This window comes from Diadema antillarum, unplaced genomic scaffold (genome assembly GCF_040938485.1).
Source record: "Diadema antillarum isolate AM-2024a unplaced genomic scaffold, OU_Dant_1.0 seq00000076_RagTag, whole genome shotgun sequence".
Classification (NCBI taxonomy): Eukaryota; Metazoa; Echinodermata; class Echinoidea; order Diadematoida; family Diadematidae; genus Diadema; species Diadema antillarum.
In genome coordinates this window covers 1,116,507-1,130,095 of record NW_027271170.1, presented here as the reverse complement: position 1 = coordinate 1,130,095, position 13,589 = coordinate 1,116,507, and the positions used below count along the sequence as shown (strand labels likewise).

The 13,589-nt window shown below is 37.5% G+C and overlaps 1 protein-coding gene across 1 annotated transcript in view; it reads left to right on the top strand.

The window, feature by feature from the left end:
• Window positions 1-2,078: 2,078 nt before the first annotated feature.
• The window catches only part of LOC139726053 (apoptotic protease-activating factor 1-like), a 38,771-nt gene continuing 27,260 nt past the window's right edge, over window positions 2,079-13,589 (top strand). The window contains exons 1-7 of the mRNA XM_071637136.1: window positions 2,079-2,280; window positions 3,437-3,626; window positions 5,302-5,499; window positions 7,463-7,640; window positions 8,218-8,330; window positions 10,468-10,654; window positions 13,199-13,382. Of these exons, the coding sequence (XP_071493237.1) occupies window positions 2,104-2,280; window positions 3,437-3,626; window positions 5,302-5,499; window positions 7,463-7,640; window positions 8,218-8,330; window positions 10,468-10,654; window positions 13,199-13,382 (1,227 nt within the window). The 5' untranslated portion in view covers window positions 2,079-2,103. The remainder of the gene's footprint in view (window positions 2,281-3,436; window positions 3,627-5,301; window positions 5,500-7,462; window positions 7,641-8,217; window positions 8,331-10,467; window positions 10,655-13,198; window positions 13,383-13,589) is intronic.

The window sequence follows — 13,589 nt, the reverse complement described above, 5'->3', positions numbered from 1 at the left end:
TGAGATTTATGATGACTTGAGTTAATATCCAAGCTGTGACACTCAAACAATGACATTTTCAATCCAAAACACCATAGGTGTCCTTGAAGGTAATAAGTGCAATCAGGGTATGCAATCATGAGTTTCTCACTTTAAAAAAATTGTAACTCCTAAAAGAATGCACCAACTGACTTAAAAATTCACATACAGCATGCTGAAACATTGGTATTACGTAATCACATGTGGTTATACAATAGCTAATTTCTTCTCATTTACTGATAATTATTAAAGATTAATTACCAAAAAGTCCCCCAAAATCCATGTAATGCATTAAAAAAAAGTGTTTACAACTTATGTAAAATCAAGATTTGAGGTCCGAATTTTCAGTCAACCCCTATGTGTTTATAGCATCAAATTAATGGATTTTTTCCTGGCATTGCTTGCATGCAATAAAAAACAGTGGTCCCTTCTGCTGGAGAAAGTTATGAGGTCTAAAGTCCCATCATAGTAGGAGTGTAATGCTGGCTTATTTTTGTGACATTGTGACCTTTGAACCCATGCTGTACAGCTATACATGGAGAAACAGCTTATTTTTCTGCTTTTCCGTAAAGAATTGAAGATACACTACAATAAGGTGTGCTGTTTGCCAATAAATGTTCATCCAGTTTTGAGTTTTGAGCCATTTTCAAATACTGAGGAAAATAAGTGCAGCCATTTTTTATTATTTTCAGTGAGGTATATCCTAATTTGACTACTTAAAAGAATCTTTTCCCCTTATTGAATATCCTTGGTTTTGTAGCCATGAATTGTACATACATATGTATTAATCTACTGTGTGAAAATTTTAGCAAATTTGAGCAATAAGAACTTACTTGTTTATATTTTTACAAATTGCTGAGGAAAAATAAGACTGATCTGTGCCCATGTTCTACTGCAGGAAGGCCATTTATATGATAAGTGTTCAGTCTTCTTATTTCAATGCTTTTTCAATTTTAAAGATATCATTAAGAAAAAAAACATAGTATTTTGGCTTATTATGCCATTGTTTGAGTGTCACAGCTTGGATATCAACTCAAGTCATCATAAATCTCATATATTCATTCTTCTATCTGTGTTTACAAATATGAGAATGGATCCAAATATTATGCGCACATTCAAGGTCAAAGTGTACAGATAATTTTGTGATGAAAAATATCATATCTTCCAAAATACCACCCCTAATTTCATAAAACTTTGTAATAACGGCCAATAAATGTCTGTTACCTTTTCCTGAAAGTTTCAGCTCTTCAATCTTTGGCAAAAGTGAAATATTATACAATATATAAAAGTGGTTTTATATGAATTCAAAGTAATGCCTACGAAATTGATCATCCATTTTGAGTAGTGAAAATATGGCACTAATTCATATTTTGTGATATGTCATGGCTTTATTCTAGTGGTGAATGAAAGGGGTATTTATCAGGAATATCTAAAAGCAATTTCAGATGAAAAAAACATTCTCCTTTTTTAAAATGAATTTTTTCAATATATTAGTCATTTCAATGTACAATGTAATTTGACACCCCTAATTAAAATGCTAATTTATGCATAGTTAAATGCAAAATTTTGACTCTTTCTTTACATGAAATGAAAATTTGAGCACTCGGCTACAACAAACAGCAAAAAAAGCATTTTCACCAAGTTTTCTCATTTTTCCCCTGTTACGCATTTGCATACCCTGATTGTGCTATTCACCTGAAGTTAGATATAAAAGCGTCAATTCCAAGCGTCTAATTCAAAACCATTATTACCGGCATTAAACAACCTGCTGATGACCGAGTACGTAGCAGTGGGGGAAAGGGGGGGGGGGATAATAACTAGAAGTTATAAACTTAAGATGCACACAGTTTATATTGACTATGTCTCTTATGAAGTGCAACTGTGAATGCCTTTAATTGTCGGGGGGGGGGGGGGTGCTTAGGCATTATGCTATGGAATATTTTATTATTTGTGCATTTGCTATTATGATTACAATTGCTGATCTGTGTAACTTCATAATGATTAACTAGTCTTTAGAATTGACCTCATAGGTCTTTTATGTTGTACTTTTACAGCCTGTGTCAACAGTTTGATTCCAGACAGAAAATGACTGATGAGAAAATGGTGGACCCCAATTGGGCTCCGATGACGGAGAAGGCAAGATCCAATCTACAGAGACACAGACAGTCACTCATTGAGGATCTTGATGTAGAAATGATTGTGGATGAACTGATTGCAGATTCTGCCATGGTACCAGATGAAGTTGAACTCATATTGTCAAAGGTTAGTCCTCATAAACTTTACCTACCAGAACCAGCAGCAAAGCTTTAATTTTATCATTTTTGGGTGTGTGTGGGTAGGTGAGTTTTGAAGTGTGTATACTATTTGTCAGTTTGTGGGGTGGGGGTGGGGTAATTTGAGTGTATTACTTTCTAGACTTTTTATAAATATAAGTGCTCTAATATTCATATTCAGAGGATTTTATAGTCTGTTTAGATATACTTATTATTATTATCATTATTATTATTATTATTATTATTATTATTATTATTATTATTATTATTATTATTATTATTATTATTATTATTATTATTGTTATTGTTATTATCATCATCATCATCCTTATTACTATTATTATCATTGTCATTGTTGTTGTTGTTGTTCTTCTTCTTCTTTTTCTATCATCATGAGGAGTTTCTTAGTGCAAACATCACGTCAAGTTCCATCTTGGAAACTTGGACTTCTACTTTTCTGAGGAATCTCACCATCCCAAGCAATGCTGCATTTTGGAGCGTTTTCTCTCGATTGGGCACACCTACATTGTCCAAGTGATGTACTCTGCTTTAGCAGAGTTTCAAGTGCTCCTGATGTAATTGGGATCACCTTTGTTCTTGTATTCCACAGACGGAGAAGTTCTCTGGTCAGCATAGCAGGTTCTCATTTCTTTTCTGTAGATCTTGTCCTTCTTTTTCTTCTTCTCCTGTCTCTTGGTACAGCGACATCAACGATTGTGCGCGTCTTTGATAATAATTATCTTATCAAGTATTCAGAAGATGATGATGATTATGGTGATGATGATAATGATGGTGATGATGGTGATAATGGTGATGACGATGATGACGATGGTGACGGTGGTGACGGTGGTGATGATGGTGATGATGGTGATGATGGTGATGGTGATGATGGTGGTGATGATGATGATGATGGTGATAATGATGGTGGTGATGGTGGTGATGGTAATGGTGATGAAGATGGTGATGATGGTGATGATGATGATGGTGGTGATGATGGTGGTGATGGTGGGGATGATGGTGATGATGATGGTAATGATGATGATGATGATTATTATCATTATTATCTTTATTTTTATTAAATCAGCATCATTGTTGTCATCATCATCATTGATCATCATCATCTTCAAATTTTCCTTACTTTGTAGGCAACAAGGAGAAGAAGAGCTGTGACATTCCTAAACCTGGTCAGTACTAAAGGCCAACACGCCTACAATAGCACCCACTCTGTGTTGGTCAAGTTTCAGCCACACCTGGCTCTCTTCCTAGAGGATGCCATCACTGGACAGGGTCATCTTGTGAAGGGGTCATCAGTTGATGGCTTCACCAAGGCACAAGGTCAGAGGTCACTCATTTTTAATTACTGTAGCTAGGCAAGGATCTCCCCTGTAAAACAGTGTTAGACTGGCTCATTATCTTCTTTCAGGCAGGCTGCACACTCTTTGCAGTTGGCTGGCTAAATAATGTGGAATATATAGTTTAAAGACATTCAATCATTATGTAGGCCTCTACCACTTTATACCTTTTATCCTGTTTAGAGGCAATGATGATTGGTGCATGTTTTGATATTCAAACCAGCTGGCTTTCAGTTGTTAACCCGTTGAGGACGAGTCCCGAGTATACTCAGGCAAGCATCTATGAGAAATGCTCATTGTAGCAAAATCAAACCATCCTCAGCAGGTTAAGTTACCCTGCACATTTTAGTCTCCTTGTATTATCTTCAAATTCTTTATGAATCCAACTGTTGTGAGATAAAGATACGCAGTTACATGCAGTGTTGTATGTAAATAGTAATGTCATGAACATGATGTTTTTGTATTTTGCAAGATAAGTGATCATTTACTCATTAACTTTGCTATTGTTGGTTTGAGACTTATGTAATTGCTAAAGAAAATGAGCCTTTTACTTTGTCATGTTTATTATCACCTCCGCCAAGGGCATGGAGGTTACGTTTTTCTTGGCATCGGTTTGTTGTCTGCAAAATAACTCAAAAAGTTGTGAATGGATTTTGATGAAACTTACAGGAAAAGTTGATTATGACAGAAGGAACAGATGATTAACGTTTGGTAGTGATCCATGAATTTTATGAATTTTTAAAGGATTTTTTATTCTTTTGGCAAATAGTGTCAATGAACTTTGGAGTTCAAGCTGCACATATTTGAGGTTTGCATATATGTGACCCTGCATCACAAAACCAACAAAAAGTTGCTAGACATGGATTTTTAGTGAAAGGCAGATTCTGAAAGAGCAGACTCTAAGCTTTAGAATGATGTATAGCTCAATTAAAATGGACCCTCTTATCTAAATATTGGAAAGAAAGCACACACTCTGGAAAAGAGTGAACGAAGAAAAATGGCTCTGAAGTACAGGGTCTATCTGTCTATTCAAGTGCTTAATCTTAATCAAACCGTGCTTGTTGTGCGATGAATCGGATGTAAACCACTGGAGAAACAGCAATGAAGGATTATCAGATTAAGCTGAAATTGAGCATGCTCTATTAACGCATTCTGTCCATGATTAATGCCAACTTTCAAAGCAGTAGCGTTATCCCTTCAAAAGTTATCAGACTTGAAAGTGAAGAGAGTGCAAAAGATTATCAAGAAATGAAAAGGGGCCTCTAAGACATACCTGATCTCACTACTCTAAAAAAAGGGCTGTAGAAAAACTGCTGAAAATGCACTTTTCCATTCATTTAATGATCCCAAACTTAAGAATGATGTAAAGAAGGACAGTTCTTTCAGAAAATATAAAAAACTTAATATTGACTTGGTTGACCCGTTTCACCTTTTTTGAGAGCTCACGTAAAATCAAGGGGTGTGAATTTTTGTTCGTTTTGTGGTGCATGGTCACATATATGCGCACCAAAGTGCAGGAAGTTGATGAGGTCAATACAAGGCTCTTTTATCATTGGGAAATTGTTTCATCATGTGTGTGTATGATGAGCTGCTTTGGGGAGGTCTGTGCTTTCTGAGTGCTTTTCTAGTTTTATCTTCCTTCTACCTCGTCCTCACAGCTGATGTTATGCTACGCCTGGGTGGGGTGCCTGTCCCTCCAGCCGTCTTCACACCCCGCCCTCAGCACATTGAAGCCATCAAGCAGGCATTGGTGAAGCTAGCTGAGGAGCCAGGCTGGGTGGTGGTCCATGGTATGGGGGGTATCGGCAAGTCAGTGCTTGCTGCTGCCGCCATCAGAGATCCAGAGCTCCTCTCAGGTGAATATTTCTCTCAACATCCTTCATATCATTGTCTCAGATTACGTTGCCTTACTAACCCTTTCCCATCCCTCACGAGCACTTTGACCTCCCCCGTACAAAGTGATCTCATCCATCATCTCTAACTCATAAATCATCCAGATAGTCTTCATTGCTGTCATATCTTGTGTATCGAGCAATATTCACGTTATGTAGTGACCATTCCCTTAAAATTTACATATTGCTGGCATCATGCATTTTTAAAGTACTCACACCCTGCAATGTTATTTCCACAGTCATAAGTAAGTCATTTTTTGGATATTGTCATTCTTTCTCTTTGAAACCTCCTTGCATGAAAAAAAAAAAGTTTACAGTGCTCGCTGACACACATAATCTCATGAACAAAGCATCCCACATAAAAATAGCCAACAATTGGCAGCTTTGGCCCTCAATATCTCCTCCTTTCTCATGCACTTTTTAACAGACAATGTTCAATGAGTGATATTGTTAATGATAATAGTGATGATGGTGTCCTGATGATAATCATGACAGTGATGATAACAGTGATAATGACAATTATGATGATGATAACAAATGATGATAACAGTGATAATGACAATTATGATGATAATAATAATTACCTCCGCCAAGGGAGGAGGTTATGTTTCTGTTACCGTTTGTTTGTTAGTTGTAAATGTAGCAAAAAAAGCTGCTGAAAACTGCTTATCCAATGGAGGCGAGCCAATGGAGTAAAATGGAGTCAAAAGGGGCCTGAGCTTTCGATCCTAGCAGAATCTTTGTCAGAGGCAAAATGACAAACAAGCAGGGAAAGCAATCACATGTTGTAAAAAGGACTTCACACAACAAGAACAGACAGGGACAGGCTGGGTACACAGAACAAAGAAAACAAAGGAGAGGGTGGGAGGTCATGGGCAAGGAGCCCAACAGGTAAAGGGAGGGGAATTAGAGCAGGAGGGTGGACAGACAAAAGGCAGAGGAGAGCAGACAGACAAAAGGCAGAGGAGGGTCAGTAATGATCATGAGGATCAAGGGGGCAACCATTGAAAGAAAAGGAAGAATAGGGAGGTAACATCAAAGAAGATAAGGAACACCAGAGGAATAAAGAAAGGGAAAGAGTGTTAGTTTGATAGTTAGAGTGTTAGAATGTTAGTTTTGTTAGTTAGTTTGTCCGTTTGCAAAATACTGTAAAATGAGGAATTTTCACGCGCACTTTAATTTCGCAAATTTCGCGAGCGCCAAGTTTCGCGAAATTAAAATGCATGCGAAAGTCCTTGTTTACACATGATACTGTTTATCGTTATTATCATTATAAATATAATCATCATCATTATCATTATCAGTTTTATAATCTTATTCATTTTCATCAGTTTCTATGGTGCTAGTAGTATACAATTGTTACATGAAATGTTGACTTTATATTGACTTATTGAAGCACCTTTAAATTGCTTGATGATTTTTGTTTTTTCTTCATGTGAATACATTTGCTACCCTGACTACTAGTATGGGCATACATAAAATTCCAAGTAGCCATGTTTATTCTTATTTGATGGTATATCAACAATCAAACTTTCTTCTCATTTTGTTAAAAAAAAAGAAATAAATATGTTCAGGTGCTAGGAGATGTGTTGAATGGTTAATACCGGTTGGTTGGACTGGAAATTACAATAGTAATGCTGTCATTTTTAATTGAGATCTTGTTAACTTACGAAAATCTGTAAAATCATAGTCCTCAGATTATCATGCTAGGTTGAATATCTTTCCAAATTGTCAAAGTTTGATTTTAGCACTGATGCATTGTTTGCTGTAGACATCATTATCTGATTTTGTGATCTGTGCATTGATGCTGTGATAGGGATTAGAAAGTGTCTCCTATGAAGAAGTATTTCAAGAAAGTAGAATAGCTTTTGATAGTGCTGTTGTATGTAGATGCTTTGAGGGTTTCTGATGGTTGGTTTGATCTCAGACTATTTTCCCGGAGGACCCTTCTGGCTTTCTGTGGGACACATTGACAAGACAAAGCTGCTCCTGAAGGTACAGAACCTGTGTGCCCGACTTGATGACGATGGAGCGAGAACTCCGCCCCATAACTTGGAGGAGGGTAAAGACCGGCTGAGAAAACTTCTCGTGGAGAAACACTCACGGTGAGTTGGATCCAAAGTAGATTGACGCATGGGGCTTGAAATGACTAGAACAGCTAGTATAGTGCTGGTCGTGAAAGGTAAGGGCACTTACAAACACTCTCATGGTAGTATTTTTAGCAGCATATACTGAGCTCCTAGGAATTACCTTCACATATTTGGGAGGACATACATAGATTGTGATGTTGTCAGTAGAAATCTGATAGCAGTGATACCAGCTGCAGCATACAGTGTGCTGCTACTCACCCTGACTACCAGTAGGATGAAAATGCAATTGCATAATACTGTATTGTAAATCGCAATAATGTTAACAACACCATCAGATTAGTGCCACCATTATCAAAACCGCCATCAGATTAAAACCTCACAGCAATTTTAACTACTATGGTGCTTGGTGTTATGACTGCTACTGCACTTCTTCTTGAACTGTTATTTCTTCTACTGCCACTAATAGTATTACTACTGTCATGGCTGATACTTCTGCTTTTTTTTTTTTACATGTCTGTGGTGTCCACTTTTCTTCCAACTTCCTTGTGATTACTCAAGATAATTACTGGTTTTTGACTCTGATGTTTCCCAGGTCTTTGTTGATCCTTGATGATGTATGGTCATCTCGAGTCATCCACACGTTTGATGTCCAAGCGAGGGTTCTAGTGACCACTAGAGACCGCAGTGTGACCGACAGAGTGTTTGGTAGGAAATATTTCCTATTACCAGATGGTATCTGCTGTGTAGCATTACCCTCAAATATAACTTCATGTACACGTACTTACATTTTAGATTTCACAAAAACCATTGTGGTAATAAAAAGATGCACTTTTCTTTTTGTGTGAATATTTGAGGAAAGCTAGAATACTGGATTATCACACATTATGTTCTGCGATATCAATGGATTTTAAGTTAGTGAGAAATGAGATTGGTCGTAAGTCTTTTTGCTGTATATAAAGTGAATGACTGAATAATTGCAGTCATCGCTGTATTTTAGATACAGTGCTCTTAAAATCTTATAATGAGTTGCCAATTTGAAGGAATGTTCATTGAGATGCTTTGAATTCCTGTATTCCCAAAATATGACATTTTATGATATGATGACGATTAATAAACTCATCGTTGCATTATCTACTTTAATGATAACCAAGCAATACATTCACTTTCTACTGACCCCCCCCCCAAAAAAAAAAGTGCCCATGCTCTCAAACGTTACTGACTCTTCTCCTCATTCTTCTGTTCTTCTACTGAAGTTATTTCACAATGGATATTGCTTTGATGTGCATTTTTCATGAAGAGAATATTAAAGTTTGAAAAGTTCAACTTGCAAAAATTAAACCTGAATGCAGCTTTTGCATACTTTTGGTGTGAGTGTTAAGACCAAATTTTACATATCTATTCCTTATTGTCCCCGCCGAACGAGTTCGAGCAGGGGACTATGAAACGGGCTCCGTACGTGTGTGTGTCCGTGTGTCCGTCCGTCTGTCCGTCCGTCCGTCCGTGTGTCCGTGTGTCCGTGTGTCCGTGTGTGCGTCCGTGTGTGATCAAAATCTTCAATTTGCTACTTCTCTGTCATTTATGAGCCAATTTTGATTCTGTTTGCTTTATATGATAGCACTACATGGGAGCTTTGAAACTTCTACACAGAATTTCAGTCGTGACCTTTGACCTTGACCTTTGACCTATATTGTACATTTTGCTACAAAATGCTACTCCTTCGCCATTTCTAACCCGATTTCGATTCCGTTTGCTTTATGTGATGGCACTAGGTGAGGGCTTCAAAACTTCTACACAGAATTTTGACCTTTGACTTCTTTGACCTTTGACCTTGATTTTTTGACCTATATTGTACATTTTGCTACAAAATGCTACTCCTTCGCCATTTCTAACCCGATTTCGATTCCGTTTGCTTTATGTGATGGCACTAGGTGAGGGCTTCAAAACTTCTACACAGAATTTTGACCTTTGACTTCTTTGACCTTTGACCTTGATTTTTGACCTATATTGTACATTTTGCTACGAAATGCTACTCCTTCGCCATTTTTAACCCGATTTCGATTCCGTTTGCTTTATATGATGGCACTAGTTGAGGGCTTCAAAACTTCTACACAGAATTTTGACCTTTGACTTCTTTGACCTTTGACCTTGATTTTTGACCTATATTGTGCATTTTGCTACAGAATGCTACTCCTTCGCCATTTCTAACCCGATTTCGATTCCGTTTGCTTTATGTGATAGCACTAGGTGAGGGCTTCAAAACTTCTACACAGAATTTTGACCTTTGTCTTCTTTGACCTTTGACCTTGATTTTTGACCTATATTGTACATTGGCTACAAAATGCTACTCCTTCGCCATTTCTAACCCAATTCCGATTCCATTTGCTTTATGTGATGGCACTAGGTGAGGGCTTCAAAACTTCTGCACAGAATTTTGACCTTTGACTTCTTTGACCTTTGACCTTGATTTTTTACCTATATTGCACATTTTGTTACAAAATGCTACTTCCGGCGGGGACATATGTTACGCACCGCGTAATTTCTACTTTTCCTTGTGTTTTATAGAGGCAAGTACAGTTTATACACCAAATATTTTGCGACATTTTTATTTTTGCGAATTTCGCGAGACAGGTAGTATTCGCAAATTAAAGACACGTGAAAATATTGATTCTGTTCCTGATATGAATTTGACATGCACGTATACATTTCTCTGTTCTGTACAAAACTCCACACTTGCGAATTTGACCACTCGCATTTGAACTGTCGGAAAGCCCCGATTCGCAAAACGGTATACAGTATTCCTGTAGGTCCAGATCCATGACATCATCAAATGTAATTTTTGTAGGTCCAGTCCATAGAGTTCCCCTTGAGAGTGGCTTCTCTGAGGAGCAAGCTCTCCGGACACTGGCCACTTGGACTCACCGTGAGGTGGAGAATTTACCCCCAGAGGCTAAGGAGATTTATCACGCCTCCAAAGGGTCACCACTGGTCATCTCAATCATTGGAGCTCTACTGTCTGACCATCCACACAGGTGAGGATTACTGGTCATTATCAAGTGACCATTCACATTATTTGAGTGTCACACTAGATTTACCAGCCTCACATATGAGGGTCAGACTGGTCTCTAGATTGACTGACCGCATGGATGAATGTCAGACCCAGCTCTTGTTACTGACCGTCCACACAAGCAGTCACACTGACAAAATTCATACTGTGCAAGCTGTTATCTACAGATATTAGAGTAGGTTTTATAGTGTGTACTTCCTTGTCATTTCAGGCGATAGTTCTTGGCTTCAATTTAAAGGACAAGTTCACCTTCATAAACATAAGGATTGAGAGAATGTAGCAATATTAGTAGAACACATCATTGAAAGTTTGAGGAAAATCAGACAATCCGTTCAAAAGTTATGAATTTTTGAAGTTTTTGTGCAGTACCCGCTGGATGAGAAGACTACTGCAGTGTATGAATAACTTAGATGTCACATGCGTACAACAATACAAGGAAAATATAAAGAGAATTTCACAAAATTCCATCTTTTGAAAAAAGTACACATTCCCCGGACTCGTTACCGATAAATGTTATGGGTAATATTATTCCCCCTGCCTTTAGAAAGAGGCAAGTCAAATGCTCTTTTATTATGCGAAAAAAGTGAAAATATGTTGAATTTTCTTTTATATTTTCTTTATACTGTTGTACGCATATGACTCACAAGCTGTAGTAGTCTCCTCATCCAGCGGTTCCAAAACAAAAAATTAAAAAATTCATAACTTTTGCATCGATTGTCCAATTTTCCTCAAACTTTCACTGATGTGTTCTACTAATATTGTTGCATTTTCTCAATCCTTATGTTTATGAAGGTGAACTTGTCCTTTAATGAACATTTTCATATGAGCTGTAATCATGTCACTGTTAAGCATGGTCAGTGTTACTGTATACTCCATATAAATCTTATGAATTGGGGCTCGGTTAGAAATTAACAACCAAGAACCACATTGCTGGAATGAGAAAGAATTATTTTCCTTTTACAATAGAAAAGATAGCAGCTCCCCATCTTGGAGACAACATGTACTGTATTTGTGCAAAGGAAAACAATTTTTTTTTGCAAGTTGCTTTTTATGCCTCCGCCAACGAAGTGGCCGGAGGCATTATGTTTTCGGGTCGTCCGTCCGTCCGTACGTATGTCCGTCCCGTTTTGTTTTTGTCGATATCTCAAGAACCGTGTTGTGGTTTTACATCAAACTTGGTATGAGGGTATATCCTGGGGGATAATACTTTGCTTGGATTTTAGGGTCACGGGGTCAAAGGTCAAAGGTCACAGGTTATTTTGTGAAAAAAAAGGTTGAAAATTCATGTTTTTCTCCATATCTCGCAAATGGTTCGAGGTATCTTCGTGGAACTTAGTATATATGCTCGTTCCAATGGGCAGTGATTATCTAGGGAAGTTGAGGGTCATGGTTCAAAGGTCAGGGGGTCAAAGGTCAAGGTCAACTCCTCAAAATATCACTACTTTCCTTATATTTATGCAATGCCTGAAGGTTTTTTTTTTAACTTGATGTATGCATGTATTACGCTATATATATTCTGTGGGAAGTTTCTTGCCAAAAGGTCAAAGGTCAAAAGGTCAAAGGTCAAGTGAAAGTGTTGAATTGCACTTTTTCCTCCATATCTCAAAAGTAACTCAAGGTATCATCATGAAACTTACATATTTATGCATGTTCAACCTAACAGTGATTCTCTTTGGAACTGTGAGGTCAAAGGTCAAAGGCCAGGTTTAGATAATGCTATTTTCCTATTTGATACTGAAATTATACTTTTTCTCAATACCTTGAAAATTACTCAATGCATAAACTTATAAAAGGGTCAAAAGTCAAGTAAAAATCATCAGTTCCCCCAAATACCTGCACTCTGACATTTTAATCATTCATCCAATTGAACCTAGTTCTAGGAAAGTGAACATTCAATACATATGTGGCAAACCTGTCATTTTAATATTTTGCCAATTGTGTGAAACTGTCATCACACATTGTCAAGACATTGTACTATAGACCTATTAGGAGAACCATGCATTATGGCGGCGGCATATCAGTCGCTGTAGCGATATATCTAGTTTGTGAATATTTTCAGCCCACACAATTCTTGAAAATTATAGCATCACTGAAAATGTCCAGTAAGTCCACTACCTTCCATAATACACTCATGCTTACATCTACCATTTCTCAGCTATTTTCTGTGACTGTTCATCTTTACGATGCCCTGTCTACCACCTGTAGATTTTACTTGAAAAATGTTGTTGTTTTTTGCCCGATCCTTAAAATTCTCCAAGATTTTGATTTTTTTTAATGTATGATACATCATTTCTCATGCCATTTATAAGGATTAAAACATAAGAATTGGCCATATTATAACACTCCCAATGCAAACACTATTTTTGTTTTTCTGGACAATATTCTAAAGACTAGTTTACCATGGACTTGGAATTGTCTGAATGTTCAATCATCTTGGATTTGCCATCTTATGTATGTCCCGCCCTACTTTAATGTTCTTGTTCTTTTGTACGTTTTGATTTATTATCAGATGGAAGTTTTATCTTGACAAGTTGATGCGCAAACGATACAGCAGTCTGAAGAAAGTGACGGCATACGAATACGGCAGTGTTGGTGAAGCCATGGGAATGAGTCTAGAGCAGCTACCGTCTGAATTACGAGACATCTACGCCTCTTTCTCTATCTTCTCTGAAGATGTTCCCATTCCAGCTACAGTGAGTAAAATGCTTTGAGCTCCAGAATCCTACCTACTGGTCATGATCAGTAACTGTCTTTTCTATCAACCCTAAGTGCTTATTGCCTGGAAGCCTAACAATCCTGTATTAGCCCATTGAGGACGGGCTAATTCTGTTACAGCTCACATTTTCCATAGATACTTGCCCGAGTATACTCAGTACTTGTCTTCAACGGGTTAAAAGCAG